The sequence below is a fragment of the Natator depressus genome, chromosome 9 (genome assembly GCF_965152275.1).
Source record: "Natator depressus isolate rNatDep1 chromosome 9, rNatDep2.hap1, whole genome shotgun sequence".
NCBI lineage: Eukaryota > Metazoa > Chordata > Testudines > Cheloniidae > Natator > Natator depressus.
Genome location: NC_134242.1, coordinates 13391139 through 13410663, shown reverse-complemented (window position 1 = coordinate 13410663; position 19525 = coordinate 13391139). Strand labels below are relative to the sequence as shown.

The following is a 19525-nucleotide window of genomic DNA, read 5'->3' as shown; positions in this document are numbered from 1 at the left end:
CTTTTATGTATGGAAACTACCAGTGCTCTCCGATCCCTCATCCAACTCCCTCTTGAGTACTCTTTCTCTGTGCAGAGCCTGGAGTTAGAGTGTGTGTATTATATGTGTATATATATATATGTGTATATATATAGTGTGTGTGTATATATATGTATATAATATATACATATATATATATATATAAAACACACACACACACACACGCAATTCCATCCAGAAGTAGATCTGGAAGTGGTAAAAATAGCTCAAGAATGGCTTTTTAGAAACAGAAATTACTGTGGGTTTTGTGAAGAGAGCCTATGCTTGAGAAATTTCTATCCCAGTTTTTCAGACTTAGAGGCTTCACCTATGTTTTACATATCTGAGCCTGTTTAGAGTTTCCCATTACAACTTACTACTAATCACAACAATCTGTGGCCATATACTATAGTAATCACTATGACAAACAGTCTGGTCATTGGATAATTGCATATTATCTGTTAATGACCCAAATGCATAACAGCTCGGTCATCTGGCTGTCCATTAGTTTCCATGACTGGTTGTGGTTGGTCCAGAATCTTTGAGTCATCATCTTCTTGTTCTGCATCTGCCACTTGTACAGTTTGTTCTGTTGATTGTTCTCTCTGAGGAACAAACTGTAGATATCAACGGTTTCTGTTGAACTCTCCACTGTCAGCCTTGACCACATATGAACTGAGTGTTGAATTCCTTTTCTTTACAACAGCTGAGGTTGTCCATTCCTTTTTTCCATCCAGTTTGACATGAATGCAGTCACAAAATTCTTAACTGGCAGTTCTCTAACTGATTGATATCTGTTGTAAAAATGCTTAGCTTTTTTAACCGATTTGGCTACTCTCTTCATGTTGGCCACTTTGAAGATAGATTCTTTTCCAACGTTGGAACAGTAGTTCTGAGTTGTTATCCCATCAGGAGTTGTGTTGGACTACATCCAGTAACTTCTTTAGTGTTGATCTGTAACTCAGATGGGCAAGGAATGGATCTTCCTGTTGTAAGATTTTCTTTGCTATCTGTACAGCTCCGTCAGCCTCTCCATTTACTTGTGGGTAATGTGGGCTGCTAGTAATATGATCAAAGTCATATTTCATTCAGAATGAGTTAAATTCTGCTGCAGTGAATTGTGGTCCTTTGACCGTCACTGATGTGAGCAAAAAAGCTTACTTCAGTTTCTTGATAACACTGCAACATGTTACATCTTTCAAGTACGTTATTCCTATATACATGGGGAAAAAGTCCACAATGACCAGGTAATGATGGTCTCTGAATTCACATAAATTTGCCACTACTCTCTTCCAAGGTCTGTGTGGTTGAGGTGTTATTCAAGTTTCTGTTGGTCTGACCGTTCTGCAGTGTTCAGATGCAGATACTTTATGTTTTAAATCATTGCGGATGCCTGGCCACCACACTGACTGGTTGGCCCATTCATGGAATTTAGTGCATCTTTGATGTCCTTCATGGGGATGAGATTTAGGATTTCTCCTCTCATTTCATTTGGAATTATGATGCAATTGCCTTTAATCATAAGTCCATTTGACTTTCTTAGTTGTCCAGGCACCGCAAAGCAGTCTCCTGTCACTTCACATACTGAGCTGCCCACCCTTAATGTAACTTAGAACTTCCTGAAGTTGCATGTCTGTCAGGGTTGCTTTTTGTAGCTGGTATATTCTCTTTTCTGACGCTGGTCTGTAAGTATCAACAATATCAACATATGCCTTTATGTTGTCTTTGAGCTCACAGGTAGTTGAGTGCAATGCTGGGCTCTATGACAGAATGCCTGTTACTATCAGATTTTTCCCAAGTACATCTGTAGCAATTGGGTTCGATCACATTAATCTTAGTAATAGATGTTGGCATCTCAGCGGTGCTTGATCAGCCCTGACAGAAGGCCATCCCGACTATATGTAAATAATTATGGCGTTAACTGCACAATACACTTTTATCTGCTGGGTATTCCCTGACGTTTAGAAATAAAGTTGCAGACTAAGTAAACCACATTCAGGGTCTCCTGTCCTCCTTCTGGTGTAGCCAAACATTGAGGGAAGGAAGTTTCCATACATACAAGCCATTAATCACGTATATGTTTTGGAGTCCCCATGACTAATAGTTATTTCAGTTATCACCCAGGTGTGTTTAAAAGTTGGATTCAATTTGACAAGCACAATTCCTGAGCTGTTAGCTTCAACAGAATGGTAAATCAACAGCAACTCTATGAAAATAACTTATCAGACATGCTATCCAGCTTAAATAAGGTTCCAATGGATTTCAGTTGATCAATTGAAAAGAAGAAGACTGCAGCGAAGTTCCTGGCTGCTGAATTAGAATAATAGATAAATAAAGGTTTAATCGCTTATCATTTTTTGGAAGCAGCTAGCACTTATCAAAACCTCATCCTTCCAACATGATTATTCTTCAAAAACAAGAGGGGAGAAAAAAAATCAAGTTGAAAGAATCCATGTGACTGAGAGGAAGCAAAATTTGTTTAGTTCCACTTCAAGTCAGCTTTACAACAGATGTAATGGGGCTACCCCCCTTCTGCTCAATATAAAAAGCCACTTCATGCAAAGAGCAGCTCATTACTGAAAAAGCAAAGAGGATCTTTTAAAAAAAAAAATAATTGAAGTGGTTCATATATACTACTTCCCTTGTTTAAAATGTAATCAAATGACAACACTGGATAAATTATGCAATTCAAATCTGAATTTGGGCTCCTGGTCTGAAAATTCAAGTGCATTTAACTGTTTGATAATGATTACTTTTGAAGTTTGGCTTCTGTCAGGCGCAAGTTTAAAAGCCCTTCTTGTTGTTTCACAGTATGTAATGTTTTCACTCTCGGCTTTGCAGCTATAGTCATTCTTAATTCCTCCAGGGCCTGTTTGCATTTTGTTCAGATGATGTGCGAAATGGAATTATAACTTTTGATACAGAGAAATAAAACTCAAATATCCTTTGAAGTTTTAAAAATGATGATATAGGAAAATGAAGTTAAATAATACTTAGGGAATTGTAGTGGAGGAAAAACATAGGGTGTATTTTTTCCCTTAAAGGAACTAAAGTAAGAAAACAAGCCTTAGTTATAATCATACATATTAATAAACATTGCTGTGCTTGTGTTGTAGGATCTCAAGAAAGTTCTCCAGAGAAATGTTGTGGCTTATGTTAGCCTCCATAACCCAGTAAGAGGCAACTCAAGCTTGCATCCTGTAGCATCGCCTTCTCTTCAGCAACTGGCAACAGAGGTTAGAGATATGAGATTTTCCTTACAGTTCAACTTCTCAGATGATACAATTCTTCCATTTATGTTGGTTGCTTTTACTTAATTTCACAATGAGATCCTTCTGAGTGAATACTGACAAATAGAGTCAGAGAGTTTAAGGCCAGAGGGACCACCAGACCATCTAGTCTGACCTCGTGTGTATCAGAAGCCAACAATACCACCCTCAACAACCGAAATTAGACCGAAGTCTTACAGCCCACTGGCAATTAGACTATTATGTGCTACATAAAGAAAACATCTTCATTGTAGCCTTTGTTATTCAGTGGCTGTTTTCAATCAAGTAAACACACTAACAAGACTTAAATACTTCCCATACAGATTAAACAGTGGGCAGAAAGGATAACCTACATTTCTATACTAGCTCCATGGAAAGCCCTCAAGAGTTCATTATACTAAGTTTCACTACACTTGCATGCCCTTCAGCTTTTCCACTTCTTGGCACTTTAAAGTAATTTATTTCCTATTCATTAGCACAATTCACATTTTCCTCTTCCTTTTATGATCTTTAAAAGCTGTTTATCAAATGACATTTAAACTTGTAAATTTACCAGCGGTAACATTTTGCACAGAGGGGAAACAATTACTGCTCCTATAATCAGCAGTGTGTAAAGTGAATAGGTCAAATTCTGAACTCTGTTACACCATTGTAGCTAGGAAGAAGTCAGTGGAGTTATTCCACAGTTACCCTGGTGTAACGGAGTTCAGAAATTGGTCTAATGACCTTTCTATAATTTCTCAAAGGTTACAGAATTCAATATAATTGGAAATGGAAATATTTTGAGGAATGTGTTCATTACAATACACAGTAAAATCCCTATTGAATGAAAACCCTACTAGAGCGGGGCAAATTTTTCATGCAAATAGATTTTTGGTTAAAAATGTGGATTTGGGTTGATTTTGGTGAATGGTGTTAAAAAATTAAAAAAATAGGAAATGCTGAAATGGTTCATTTCAGCATTTCCAAAACTAACTACTTAAAATGTCTTAAACACCACCCCCCAATGGAAATAAGACATTTTGTTTCAGCAAGAAATTAAAACAAAATTTGTCAGATACAAAACAAAATTTCTTTTCAATACTCTTGGTTCAGCCACCAAACTGAAAAATCACTCTTTCACCCAGCTCTAGATCCTGCATTTTAGTTGCTTTTCCCAGGATATATTTCAGACTGAATAGATTAATGGGAATACGTAGACTTTGCCACCCATATTCCTACCAGTTCTCAGCTGGTACCTTATTCTTTTTTCCCATTATCTTGATTTATTGTTATATAAGAGAATCAGAAGCTGCAGATTGACTGAAGCAGTGGAATCATATCTGGGAACACTGCTTTCTTGTACTTATGGGGATGATATTAAGACATGGTATCTTTTGTCACTTCACAGGAGTTGAGCAGTAAGGGTGGACATTCTGAAGGTAACCAAGCCACCCATGTATTTCAGTGCCCAATTTTTTCAGTTTTGCATACTCATGTGTGGGAAAGAACTAAGGAAGGAACTCTTTTCAGAGTAGCAGCCGTGTTAGTCTGTATTCGCAAAAAGAAAAGGAGTACTTTTGGCACCTTAGAGACTAACCAATTTATTTGAGCATAGGCTTTCGTGAGCTACAGCATCCGATGAAGTGAGCTGTAGCTCCCGAAAGCCTATGCTCAAATAAATTGGTTAGTCTTTAAGGTGCCACAAGTCCTCCTTTTCTTTTTAAGGAAGGAACTCTGATAGTCAATTACTTGTTTATTCCTATTGCAAACAGAGAGTCAACTTTCTGTAGCCAAGCACAGTTCTGTGCTGAAGGAATAAGATGCTATTATCAGTGAAAGGTGAACCAGTTAATCGAAGGGTGTTTCTAGGCTTTAACCTCAGGGTGTGATTCCTAGCTCAAGGAGACCTACATGCATAGAATGTAGCTGCTACACCACAAGTGGCAGGAGGAGCTAGCTATCCCCATTATTTACCTGTCGGAGACCCTAGGCACATAACTGGGCTGCATAGCCCAGCCTGCTGGTCACGCTGCCACAGCTACGCTCTATTATTAGCACACTAGCTCAATGAGAGGTAGCGTAGTGTGAGTATGTCTCATCGATCTGGGAATCACACCCCCAGGTCAAAGGGTAACATACCTGCTAATAAGAATGGACCTGAGTCTGACTGGAAAGTTTGATTAATTTAGCTTTCCTGGGCACCTTCTACTTCTGGATCCCAGCTTACATCAGAAGCAAAAATTCTGGAACAGAGCAAAGAAAGATATTCTTTTGTCCAGGGTTTGTGGATTCCAGGCAGGTCTGACTGATTACTGACATATAAGATGACTCTTCCCCCACCTCAGGAAAAAAGGGGGCCTTTTTCGGCTGAACATTGTATACAGAACCATAGGGATGATTACAAGTGTTCCTGAGACCTATCAAGGATTATTTTGTTATAAAGGTTTAAAGAGATTTTTTTAAAAAAAATACAAGTGGTGCCATGTTAATAGACTGCAAATTCTCCATAGTGAGATTTGCAATCTTGCTTCTGTGGAAACTGGATCCAGCTCCTCTCAGAAAGTTTTCAGTTTTAAATCATATATTTCAGGCATTAAGTTCAAGAGGCATTCTGTGTTTCTGATAAACACTGTTTGTTTTGTTACTTTGTCTTCCTACCCTACCCCATTCTGATTGTCTGTCTGTTTTCTCCACCTGTTTTAGCTTGTCTAATGCCTAGGTGGTAAGCTCTCTGAGGCAGGGACTGCCTTCTTTGTTACTTGCCAGCATAACAGGGCCCTTATTCTTGATGGGGGTTTTAGGTGCAATTGTAATATAGATAATAATAGTAGAAACAAAATGCTACCCTGTGCTGGAAGGCAAATGAAGTCTCTCTCTCCTCTTTTCCCACTCTGCCCCAAGCACCAACGTACTCTTGGAAATATTGGAGGTCAGTCCTCAGTCCCCTATAATCATGTCTATGGTAGCAGTAGGTGCATTACATAGAACTTTTTTTCCAGCCTCTCTCATCATTCATGTAGCTAAGGAATCCTGAGCAAGGCTAGATCGTCATCACTCTTTCCTTCCAGGAGTCAGCTTTTTCTCACCCAACATGCTTTCTTATAGCAAGGGCAATATTTAACAGTTATAGATTTCTGCATTCTTCTCTGACACACAAAAATGTTAAAAAAACAAGACAAAGGGAACCTGTATTTTTTGTACAGTGATATCATTTTTAATTAACATAAATGCCATACTGGTGGTGACATTTAAAAAAAGTGATATGAAGTCCTGCTTCCAAACACTAACCAGAATTGTTAGTTCACGTCAAGTATATCCTGAAGGATGGAAAAGCCAGACAGATCTTTCGTCTGTTCCCATGGGTGCTCCCAATTTGCCATCTGCTTAGGATACTTCCATGGTACTCACTTTAAAGAGAAGAATGATCCTCTTATAAAGAATATTAATATTGCTTCCCGTAGTTGCTGAAAAGGCCAGATATTTATAGGTACATCAGCTTAAAGGGAATGAGTTCTGTTTTTCTGGAAATTGTCTCCTCTTGCAGAAATTGTCAATTCATTCATATTAGATTCTTTCTAACAGAGGCAGGTTGTAAAAAGTGCTTTAAAAGTCCAGCAAGAGCCCAAGATAATTGTAAATACTGTAGTTTATATGTAACAGTTCATCAGAAAAAGGGTCCTTTGAGAACAGGCTTGTTAGAAACTGGAGCTGGAATTTGTAATTCAGGGTTTATAAACCTGTTTTTAAAAGGGAATGGAGAAAAGGCTATTCTGGTTTTGCCATATAGAAATGTGAAATATTGTGGACCCATGGCACCTCTTCAGCTTCTCAACTCAGCAGCACAACTTGTCTCTCTTTTCTACTCCTAAACAGGACTTTCCATGCTATCTTTGCCAGAGGGTCTCAGAGACCACAAGCAATATTTTGTTGAATACTCAAAATACATATACACTAAATAATTAAATAACTAATGCAAGAATATCACTGTTCTGAGGACCTAAAATGCTTATTTTCAGTGTTTGCTGCAGGTCAAACACTAGGAATCCTTGGAAACTAGGAAGGGGAGGGAAACAAAATGGGAGGGTGATATAAGATACCTGAAACCAGAGCTAGTTTAAAAAAAAGAAAGAAAGAAAAGGAGGGGGGCAAATTTTTAACAAAACTCTTGCAAAAAATGTCTCCTTCCTTACACCCCTGAGACTAGAGGCCAATTTCCCTGACATGCTGCCTGCCTAAAAGGGTTGCTTGTTTTCCTGAGGAAAGATGATTGGTACCTATGTAGAATAGCTGGTACAGATGAAAATTAGCTGTCACACAAATCCTGGAGTTTTAGTGTATGACTTTTTTTAAAGATTTTTTTCCTCTCCAGTTTTAATAAATCCCATTTTTAATTTGACCATTTAACCAGTTCCACTACAGTACATCCTTAAAGGAAAACAATAATTTGTTTTGTTCTGTGAGGGGATGTTGGGAAGAAAAATATACTTCTCCCAGAGCACTCGACTATGGGAACTTGCTAAGAAATGCCACCAAAACACTGACTGCAGTCAGCAGTGACATAGGGAAAGCTGATTTGACTGCAAAGAGTGTGGCAAGGATCGGGCACCAGACGTTATAGCCCACATGCAGTGAATACAGGGTATTTCTCATTTGTTTCTGAGCACTTCCAAAGCAGACCTAACGTTTTCATCAGTCCATCTCCTAGAACAAGCTCTCTTCTCTCTTTCTAGCAAGGAGAGGCCACAGAGAAAGGCATCAAAATTGGATCTTCAGCTCTCTCAAGAGCAAAATATTTCTATGAGGTTTCTAGCACTTTGTGGTTTTGACTGAGTTCAAAATCTCTCTCTCTCTCTCATATTAAAGGTTAGTGAACATCTATGATTTTTAATCTGCTAAAAGGTTCATTTTGGCTTCTCAGCCCAAGAGATGGGCAATAGTTTGGAGAGGTTTGTATTATATGTTTTGTCCATCTCTAGATGTTTACTGAATGAGAATCTAACAGAATGGCATACCCCAAGACCCTGAATAGCGTCCCATGCAGGATTTTTCTGCTGACCCATACTAGCCAACACCATGCATTAACATTCAGGGTAATTACTCCTGAGTCATGCTGTCTGGTGGGTTCATTTGTTCCAGTAAAAGAGTTGGGAGTGTCTCTTTGGGGAGAGACAACTAGGGCAGAGAAGGTCCTGCAGGGAAACTGTAGGAACAGCCAACGTCAGAGAGGAACTTCAAGCTGAGATTTATTTAGTATTATTGTTATTCAGTTACCAATAACACCAAGCCCAGGAAGGAGGTGAGTTGGGTACTAACATGGGATCTGTGAGTTCTGTGGAAGGACAGAGTAAGGACTTGGTCTGTTTAGGGAGGAATCATTTTTTAGAATAGTTTGTTATATAGAAAGTCACATCTTCATTTAATTAGCAGGTTCAGAGTGGGTGTTATTTCTTGATACAGAAACAATCTGCAAGTACTAATTTCATGTGCCTGTCAGTGGGAACGTTCAATGGGATTCCGTCTGAGAAACTGAATTAAGCAAGAAGGCTAATTTAAATATTTGGATTATTTAACCAAAGAGGAATTCAAACAATTCTGAGACCTTGACACATTTAGCGTGAACTCTTTTTATTCAGCCATGCTAATTACTGTCCACATTAATGAAAGAGAGATACTGCAAAGTAACATTTGTGCTTCTGACTATTTTGTAAGGAAAGTTATCATTTATTCACTTGCTGTGTTAATGAATCACCGTTTGCTGGCAGATTGTCATTGTCAGTTCAGGAAGGTTTGGTGCTGGCAATCTGTCCCCCGAAACAAGACCATTAGTGGATTTGTCTAGAATTAACATTTCACAGATATGAAAGTTACTGTGACTGCCAAATTAATTGCCATTTTCTTTTCAGCCCGATGCTATGGTCAGTGCTGATAACATTCTAGCGCAGTTATTTTTACTGAACCCAAAAAATCCTGCTGATTCATTATTTCTGAGAAAAACAGCCACTGAAAACCTCCACTAAATCCCTCCAAAAAGCCATGAGGGTTTTATGAGATGGAACACAAAGCACATACACACCATGTTGTTCACCTCATAATTATATTTCATTTCTCAGGCATACAAAAGCTCGTACATTGTCCAAAATGTAAAGATGGTAACTATGTAAGTAAATCTCAAACAAACATCAAGTTTGCCCATCAGTCCAAGCCATCTGACTGTGCTGACACTCCTGAGTGGGCTAGTTAGAAGTGTGGATTAAAAAAAAAAAAATTATAACATTCTATGGTGTTTCATGCTGTAACTTCAAAAAATTCCCCATCATTGTGATTCAACAAACTGTGACACAACCTCCTTTGCAAACAGATTAATGTAGAATTCTGGATCTTTAGTTGTAAATTCTAAATGAGAAGAAAAGAATGCAGGATTGTGTTACATCAGCCCCATTCCAGGGGCCCAACCTACATCCTTTTGTGTTTGGGATCAATCATGTTGGCTAAGTTGTGGATCATTTTCAGTTTTGTCTTGACATTGTGTAGTTCCAGTTTGTTGTTAATTAGATGGAGGAAGATTTCCTGTGAGACAGTAATGGCTTCAGCCTGTAAACTGTCAATTTCTTCCAACTGTTTTTGCAAGTATACTGATTGCTAGTAGAATTCCTTGTTGTGTAACATGCATGCTATGTTCTTATTATTGAAGCCCTTCTCATGCTCAGTTCAAAATCCACTTTGGTAAATGGATACAAATGTAGAGACTGTGTCTTCCTGTGAGCTCCATTGAGAGTCCATGGCAAAGTAAGGTATCAATTGTTTTTCAGTCAACCAACCACAAGATTAATGATGGCTATGGAGTAATTTTGCAATATGATTTAGGACTCTTAGGTGTTTGTTTAAACTTTGTTTGAAATAAGTATGGGCTGAGCACCCTGTATGTTAGAAGGGAAGGATGATTGCACCTGATAAATTCTCATGTTGTTCATTTTATCTTTGACTAAGCAGATGAAAAAGTCGTTCTTTGTCCTACTTTTCTGTGTGTTCTTGGATAACATCTTCACCAAATAGCAAAGTATTCTGTGGTTTTATTTAGACATAGACACAAAGGGTTTAAGTTGGAACACATTTACTCCTGTATGGATGCTTTTTGCCATTATTGGGTAATTTCTTGTGATTGTCAAACCGTCTTACATTAAGATCAGTGTTTATTTTCATTCTTCCTGTAATATTTCCTCATTTGTATTTTTCCAACTGGCTTTTGCAGATCCTCTACTTAATGTTGAAAGTCTGATCTGAAGGAATATAAACAAGGAAAAGCTAGTCAATTATTTTTCTAAATTGCTCTTATGTGCTGCATTCAAGGTGGTCATGTTAGCATAAAGGAAGGTATTCTTGCCAAGTTAAAGGCTTTTCCTGTTGTTTGTTTTTAATAACAAAATAACCCATTTTTCTTTACCATTTTTTTCAATGTTGAAGGCTAAGATTGCTGTTAAACAAAGCTGATGTTGAAGATCAAGAATTTAAGTTACATTTAAATTGTGTTGATACCATTGAAAATGTCTCACTTCAAGCATCAAACTCATCAATGTTCTGCTCTTCCAGTTCAGTAGACAAGGTTTCATTTAATGACACATTTGATCTTAAGTCAAAGAAACTAATTTTCTTGCTTTTTGAGTTGAGCACTAGCTACTTTACATTCTTGACAGTGTTTAAAAATTATCAGTTTCTATTACTCAAGTCCTTTCAACTGCCTGTTTGTTAATACCTCCTTCAACTTGAGGTAGCCTGAGTCAGATAAATTCTGATATTAAGATTTTGTAATCACTACCCAGTGATCACCCATTTTGAGGTATTGATAAGCAGTTTTCATGCTAACTACAGTGAGAAAGAGAAAAAACTCCATACTGAATTTCACAGTGTGAAGACTGGAAAATAAGATGAGCTAGCTAGTTTATCTGTGGTCACATTACCAGATGCCCTGTGCACCTTCTGGAAGTACCTAGAGTGTACCAAACCTAGCTCCCTGCTCCCACCCCTCTCTTTACAGTCACAATGATATCACCAATCCCCTTTCTCTTCTGGGCAGTTTCTTAGTAAGTATAGTTTTTTTAAAAAGAAAGTCAACAAAATGGCCTTAAGAAACAAAACATGTTTTGTGAAAAAAAATATTTTTTCAAAACTTTTCATGTGTTGTTTTGGTTATTGTTTTTTTTTCTCCCTTCTTCCTCTTTTTTTCTCTTTTTCCCCAGAACTCCTTTTTTCTTTTTGCCATTTGTCATTGAAAAAGGTCTGTGGGAAGGGGGAAGGGAAAGAAAAGAGGGAAGAAAACAAAACCTGAACAATTGAAAAAACAATTTTTTTTAAAGTTATAAAAACATATAAAGTCAGAATTTCTCATTGTTTTATAAATAATGTTTCAAAATGTGATGTTTTTCAAATTTTTCATGAAATATATCATTTTTTATCAGCTCTGCTAGTAAGCCTAACATGTAAAAAGAACCTTGAAGATCTCATCACTTCCCTCTTAGCTTTTTAAAATAGTAACTTTGATTCACAGATTGAAGGTTGAGCCAAACAGTTCTAGTATCAGAGTAATCTCAGATATTTCATATAAATATGTTATATGTCAAATATGTCATTTAAATACTTGAGAGGGACACAAAAGTTCAAAGCCTTCAGATTTTTGTATTGAGTGCATTTTATAAATGCACATTATTATTTATTCGTTATTGCTTTTTCTATTTTAAGATTAACTTTTTATAGAAAGTAAATGTACTTCAATAAATGTATCCTCTAGTAGACAACCTTATGCATGATTGTGCTGTAAATCTTAATTTATTTTAATCAAGCCATTGGTCATTTGGCCTTCAAAAGATTATCATCTTTTAGCAGAGTTTGAACGTTTCTCAGGGTGCTTCCACATGAGAGACCAGTGAACAATAGGACCTAGCCAGTCCAATTTTCAAATATTTCAGGAGCGCTTGGGGGTAGATATGGAAGTCTTTCCATCAGTTTAGACAAAATATCCAGTGAGCGCAAAATAAAACATTTGACAGAAAATTTTCATTTTGGTTTAATGTTATGGTTTTTCACTGAAAAAACAAAACATTATTGTGGGGCAAAAATCCTGCAAAAAATAATTGGAATTTTTCAACAACCCCCATTGAAAACATAGGTGATGCAGATAATATGTGACTTTCATATTCATTTTGGTTTTCAGAAATGAAAGTTAAGTTATTTGATTTTGACCTCAGATAAAAAAATGTCTTATATAGCTCCTAACTTCTTTGTAATTTAGAAATTATAGATGGAAAAAGATCTATTAGGCTTCCTACTCTGTTCTTCAACCAATGCAGGATCTTTCCTTCTCAAGGAATGCTTTGTCCAGTCTAGTTCAAAATGACTCCTGCAATAAGGTATATTATTTACAAGAACAGTTTTCTCCTTTAAAAGATGGTTATTCATTCTAATAAAATGCATTATTTGAAATGTCTCCTGCTATTCTGTCTAAATACACCATAGCTCAATTTCATCTTATTACTTCTCATTATTTCCCTTTGAAATTGTCTTCTTCGTGACAATAAAAAGTCTTTCAGATAGATAGTTGAAACTGAACTTCTAGTGCTCATGAAAGAGGCGAGATTCACAGCCCTGCAGATTTTAAATCCTCTGGTTCACCAGAGATCGGGTACGACGTCACTGAAAACTGTTCCCACGCTGCTCTGCCAATGAGCATTAACTTGAACGGTAATGATCATTAACTCGAATGTCTCTCGCAGTTGGAAAGTAGTTCAGTCTTCATGGCCTTCCTATCACTTTCCTTTACTGCTGGATCTCTCAATAAAGGCAGCAACTGTGGTGGTGTTTATTATGTTGTATAAAATCATCCAGTAGGGTATGAACTGAAAGTACCAGCACTTTTCACATAGGCCACTGAACAGCCATAAAATAGTTTTCTGTGACAACTCACTAGTGCTGTTTTCAAATACCTAGTCACCTAGATTCGGAAAGCGCCCTGTCCTATTACCAATTCCCTAAACCATCCAGTCCCTCAGTAAAATGGTTTGTCAGTGATATGCTGGAAGAAGCATTCAGGAACCCCATTTTGTCATCAAATTGAACAGATGATTAGGATAATTTCCCAAGTCTTATATGTAATCTACCCTTCCTTGGGATAACACTAATTCCAGAGCTGGCTTACTGTTGGGGGGCATAAAATACTTCGGAAGAGCACAGTTATGCCATTGAAGTAGACCAGATTGAACCAAATATTTAACAACTTAAAAAAAGGTGTCTGAAGGAGGATGCTCCCAGATTCCACTACAAGGACATCACCTCTCTGCCTCCCGTTCCAATTAAACAAGTTGAACACCGTGCTGTACCATCTATTATACAAAGAGTTTTCAGGAACAAAATATTCCAGCCAACTACATGTAATATAAGTTTGTTTGCTGAGCTATCTTGCCTCCTTCCTATCAGAAAATATATTTGTTTTATTGATCAGGCAAATAGATTGCCCAGTGCATCACCTCTGCTGCTGATGAGTACACACACTCTTGGGACTTGGGTTTGATCATGCATAAAGAAGAAAATTTGTGCGGCTTCTTAAAATATTAGTAGCATATCTCTGATGCAGTTCTCCCAAGGTTTCTAGGAAAAAAAAATTTCAGTGCTTCAAACAGGTCAGACCCTTCAAACCTCTGTTTCTTGAAACATAGCCACAAAGATAACCACAAAATCTGTTTTGTAGATTTCTATTTTAAGACGTAAATGCTTAGGTACTCCATGTCTTTGTACTGTCTCTTCCTCTTGGTGGTGGATATTTTATTGTGTAATTACTTGGAGAAAGTTAAACTTTTAGACTTCAATAGGGAATTTGACATGAGAAGAGTTGAAACATTCTCTTCTGAGGAACTTTAACCAGAAACATTAGCTTTCACATCTCAGTGTCAACACGGAGTTTAAGCAATCATTAGATTGTGAGGTGTCTAATGTCATAATGATCTTGGGTACAGTGAATCTTTCCAGTTACTCAGGAAGCTGGTTAAATCCCAAAGTGTCTGGATGGTTGTTTTTCTGTATTAAATCCAAAATTTATAGATGTATTTTGATGGATACAATCTTGAAAATGTGTTAGTCTTAAACATGTAACAGTTACAGCTCTGAAGGACTTTCTATCAGCCAAGACCTCGATAAAATTAAAAAAACAGGTGTTTCTGATCAAAGAAAGGAAACTGCACATAGGTCAAAAACAATTACACCTTTTATAACAGGAATGATCTTTTCAGAGAAGCAATACATCTACATAGACATTGGTGCGAAGTTTAGTATTAGAAATGGACTAATACAGCTCAGGTAAGCATGTGATTGTGCTTCATTACCTTCAGTTTTGCAGAAGATTATCACGCCAGGCACATGACTCTCTAGGTAATATTTTAACTGAGTTAAAATGGCACAAAAATGTATGTAAGGTAGAAGATGCTGTGTGAGTGGACGTATCGGAACAGAAACATGTATATTGCTTTAATTTATAGTATGCTTGTATTGCTGTAAAACAAAGAAATTTATGATTCATTATCAAATAACATCTATTGGGTGCAAAGCAGGGCATTTGTAATGGAGAATTCTAAATATGTCTCGCTGAACTGAAGTAGCCAACTAGCTAATGAACCTGGAATGAAAGGTGCTGTGTTAAAACACAGCTTGATTAAGCTTGGAAGAATCTCCCACTCTCTATCATCCAAGCTCTTTTCTCCTCCTCCAAATTCCCTCTTCAAACTCACTTTCATGTCTCATCAGTGATCTTTACTTTAAGCTATTGTCCCATGGTTTTTCTTGTGTTTGAATATAAACATTTCAGAGCAGAGGCATGTCTCACTTTGTTCGTGAGGACCATTTATCGTAATTTTATGGTGCAATTATTATCATTATTATTATTTATTTATTATTCTCGTTGGCCTAGTGAGGTTAACGATTTAATTCCTTATCTCGTTACTAACACTGTTGGAAAACAGGTGTAACTCAACTGATTTAAATATAAGATTCACCAAAAAGCAGTAACAAAACAGCTTCTCTAATACCATACTAGTTTCCAAGAAACCAAATATAAGCCCCTTTAAGCATCCCAGCATCATAAGCATCCTATATGATTCCCATATAGACAGCCAAGTTTAATATAGTGAGTGGTTACTGAAAACCAGATTCACCATATATTAGGTCCACCAATCCCAAAGGACCAGACACTGATCCCAAGGTCAGTATGAGTTTCATGTCTTACCCAATAATCACACAGATGCCAATCCTTTAGTAGCTAAAACTAAAGGTTTTAATAATAAAATGAAAACGAAGGAAGAGAGTTGCAGTGGTTAAGAGATCAGTATACATATAGATATGTGAAAAGTCCTTGGGTCAGTTTCATAGCAGAGATGGGCAGGTTGCTGATGTGTAAATCTTTCTGGAATCAATTTAAAAGCTTATAGTCTAATAGGCAGTCCAGGTGCAGAGTGTTTTTCAAGTTCTTCCATGAGAATTCCAAGGTAAATTCAGAGTAAACCTGGAGACCTCAGTCTTGCAACTTAAACTTTCCCTGTCAAAGTTTAAGCAGACCTGAGATAAAAATAATCAGGCCGTGGCTTTTTCTTTATAGATTTCTAGCAAGTTTATAAACCTCTTGACAGCACTTGTCACAGCAGGACCTTTCCCCAGTGAAGAATAGGCAGTGCAGAGTGTAGTTTTGAAGCTAATCTTCTCTTTCCTATGCATACACAGGCAAACTGGCTGTATTCATTAACATAAGGCAATTAGCCATTCAGACAATCAAGACAGTTCACTATGTTAAATTACAAGTTTGGAGGAGAGATTAGGACAATAATATTACAACACCACATGTCCCATTTAAATGATAACATCCCCTTTTGATCTCTAAATCAACAGAATACAGTAATGAAGCATTGTGAGACAAGAACAGGATTTTAGCATTTACAAGCTAATTAGATCACATTGTTAAACTTCTAACAAGATACAGGTAAACACAGACAAATACACTTTGTATCTACCCTTGATTTCTCTTACTACAGATAAATGGGTTAATGATTGCTGGTCTAGGAATCTCTTTGAAATTCACATACAAGTAGATTGTCTGGATTACATTTCAGTGCCTCTTGTTAAGTTGTTATGGGTCATACCTCAGTTGACCAGTCTGTTAGTGTTCATCAGAGACTGGTTGTCAATGGCATCAACTAATCAGAGGTAGGCAGATGACATTAGGCAACTTCTGAATGATGCAAGGAATCAGTTTGCTTCATAAAAAGAAAACTAACATGAATGTTGTCTATTCTTATTTTTGTTAAATACAATACTGATCATCTTGCTTTTGACCCTGTATGCAGGATACATATCTAGTCACTATTTAAAATACCTATAAAGGAAGGTAATACAGAATTTTCTTCTCGTGAGGTACAATTCATCCTCCTACTCATGACCTAACAAAGTTGAAAGCCAGCTGTTATATTTATGGACAGATATAGATATGTGGGTATGTGTATGAGATAGATAGAGGACAACTACCATGGTGAAAAAAAGTTAAATAGTATTTATTTCCTTAGGGTAGAGATGAACAGTATACAACTTCTGAACGCTCCTAAAGGACAGATGGGGCTTCTGTGAGGTACACATGGGAATTCCACATTTTATTTTCTTTAGTATGTACTTGTAAAAAGACATGAGGGATTAGATAGCTCAGGGGGACTGGTGCCAGAATATGGAACATCTTGTTTCTGGGTCACTAGTTCCAGTCCAGTCCAGGATTTTCTCATTAGTAGTTTGATAACCTATGGAAATGGTGGCAGTCTCACGGCAGTTCCTAATAGGCAGGTATTCACATTCCAAAAACATTCCAAAATGCCTGCATTGATGTTGTTTGACACATTCAGCAGAGGTACCAGGCAGTCATATGAATGGTGTGGAGACCTGGCTATGCAATCTCCCATTAGAGGGAGTTCATTCAGGTCATGATATGAGACTAGAGCTGGTTGGGATTTTTTCAGCAACATGCTTTTTTTGTCGAAACCAAAACATTTTGCGGGAGCGTATTAGTTTCAGTGAAACGCTCGGGGAATGTTGCTCATGTCTAGAATGGAAGTTCTGGTCAACGCATGACTGTGAGTGAGTTCCCACTCTCCAATGGTCAAGTGGTTAGAGCATTCACCTAGGATGTGGGAGAGCAAAGGTCAGGTTGTTGCTTCAACCCAGACAGAAAGCCAGGACTTGAACCTAGATCTCCCACGTAACAAGTGGTGACTTGATCCCCTGATCACTATGCTCTTGGGTATGGTTTTGCTATGGGGTATGGTCTTGCTTTGGTTTTACCAAAAAACCACAACCCCTCAAAGTTCTTAGATTGGCAGGGCAATGAGGGAAAGCTAGTGCTGCCACTGTTTGTGCATTGTCTGCTGCAAATATAAACAGGCTGAGTGCACAGGAAACAGTCACAAGCACTAAATTCACTGACATTTAAAATGTTTCCTTCCACTTCTTTGCATTCTCAGCTTAATGGCTAGATTGAGCCTTTAGACTCTGTCCTGTGTAAGGAGTGGTGCATGCGGTGAGCATGATGAATGTAGCTCACAGTCCCCTGGCTCTAGGGGAAAGTAACCTTATAGTGCTTTCCCCATACTAGCTCAGCAGTGCTGGCCGGTTAACTGATGAGGCAGAGCCAAGGTTTCACCCACTCCCTGCCTCTCTGTGCCCATTTCTTGCCCACCAGCACAAGATGCACACTTCCTGCTACCGCCCTGAATCTACTGCGAAGATAGAGGGAGGCTGTGCTGAGGCGTGTGTGTGTGTGTGTTGGGGGAAGGGGTCAAGGGGTGACACGGCTTGACTTTAATTCTCGGCCACAATCTGACCCTTAAAGTTTGAGAGACGAAATAAAAAAGAGAGAACAGTGGGAGGCAAACATGTTTGTGTTTTTAAGCAGCGCATGTTCATTTCCAGCTGATGTTAAATGAGACATAAAGAGCAAAAGACTGAGATCAGTTCTGCCCTCAGTTACACCTGTATGACTCCATTGAAATGAATGAGGTTACATAGGTGTCCAGGCAGAACTTGTCCCTACAACTGTATTTGCCTGTGTGATGACTAGAAGAATTGGGGATGGGCTCTTCGCCGCTTCATTAACATTGGACGAAGGGTGTGCATCACGTGGACCTTGGTCCAGAATGTAGTGACTTGAGACATTAGCTAGTCCAAGCAGGATCCCACATCCCTCTTTCTCCTCTGATCATTCTGGAACAACATACTATCTATATTTTCCCCTCTCTCTGTCTTTCTGTCCTCCACAAGCAAAGCAGCAAGGAGTACTGTACAACATTTGCCCTGCAATTAGAGCCTAAGAGTCATCTGCAGCATGGCTGCTTAACAAGCCCAGTGACTCAAGGCCAAATATTTTGATGATTTGACTTACAACCTACCTATGACCTTTTAAGAAAAGAAATATGACCATATCTGAAAGGGGGAGAGTTAGGATATGACCTTTACTGGGGTAATGTGGTCATGCTCCAGAGAGAACACAAAATGCCTTGGGCTCTAACAGAGATGTTTTGGGCCTGATTCTGATCTCATGTTGGTGTAAAGCATTGAAGCTAATGGAGTTACATGGATGTAAAACTGGGGCATGGGAAGTGAAATCAGAATCGGGCTCTTTCTGTCTGTATAGAGCTAAAGGATTGATTTGCAACTAGCTAGATTTTTTTCTCCCAAATCCTCCTTTAAGAAGTTCAATCATGTTCATGAAGCAGAGTTTCCCCTTATATTTACAGGAATAGTGCTGAACCTTCTTTAGTAACTAGCTACTGATTTAGCTTATTAGCTCTCTATTGTGACCCTCTTATGGCTCCTATCTTACTGCTGAAGCACAAAGCAAAAGAGAAGAATAGTTAACACTTCTTTTACATCCAAACCTTAAAACAGTCAAGCAGAATACAGCCATAATACACCAGTATGTTCTGGGAGCTGTACAAATCTATTATGGTGGAACAATCTACAATATCCACATGTGCCAGTCCTCCACTGAAAGAGAACGGTGTTCCAGTATCTATCGAGCTAGTCTGATATTACCAAGTGCTGCTTTTATCAAGTGTTAGCTTGCAGCAATTGGCCAGGGCATTTTTATCCTGATGAGAAGAGCAGCACCATTCTCCACACTTCATCCAAACACACTTCGCCAGCTATCTGAGATGTCGTGCCCAGGACGTGTCTTGCCAGACACAGAG

The 19525-nt window shown here is 38.0% G+C and overlaps 1 protein-coding gene across 1 annotated transcript in view; it reads left to right on the top strand.

Annotated features, from left to right (window-relative positions):
- NAALADL2 (N-acetylated alpha-linked acidic dipeptidase like 2) overlaps positions 1 to 19525 on the top strand; it is an 891836-nt gene that overhangs the window by 666531 nt on the left and 205780 nt on the right. The window contains exon 12 of the mRNA XM_074963548.1: positions 3135 to 3254. Within this exon, the coding sequence (XP_074819649.1) occupies positions 3135 to 3254 (120 nt within the window). The remainder of the gene's footprint in view (positions 1 to 3134; positions 3255 to 19525) is intronic.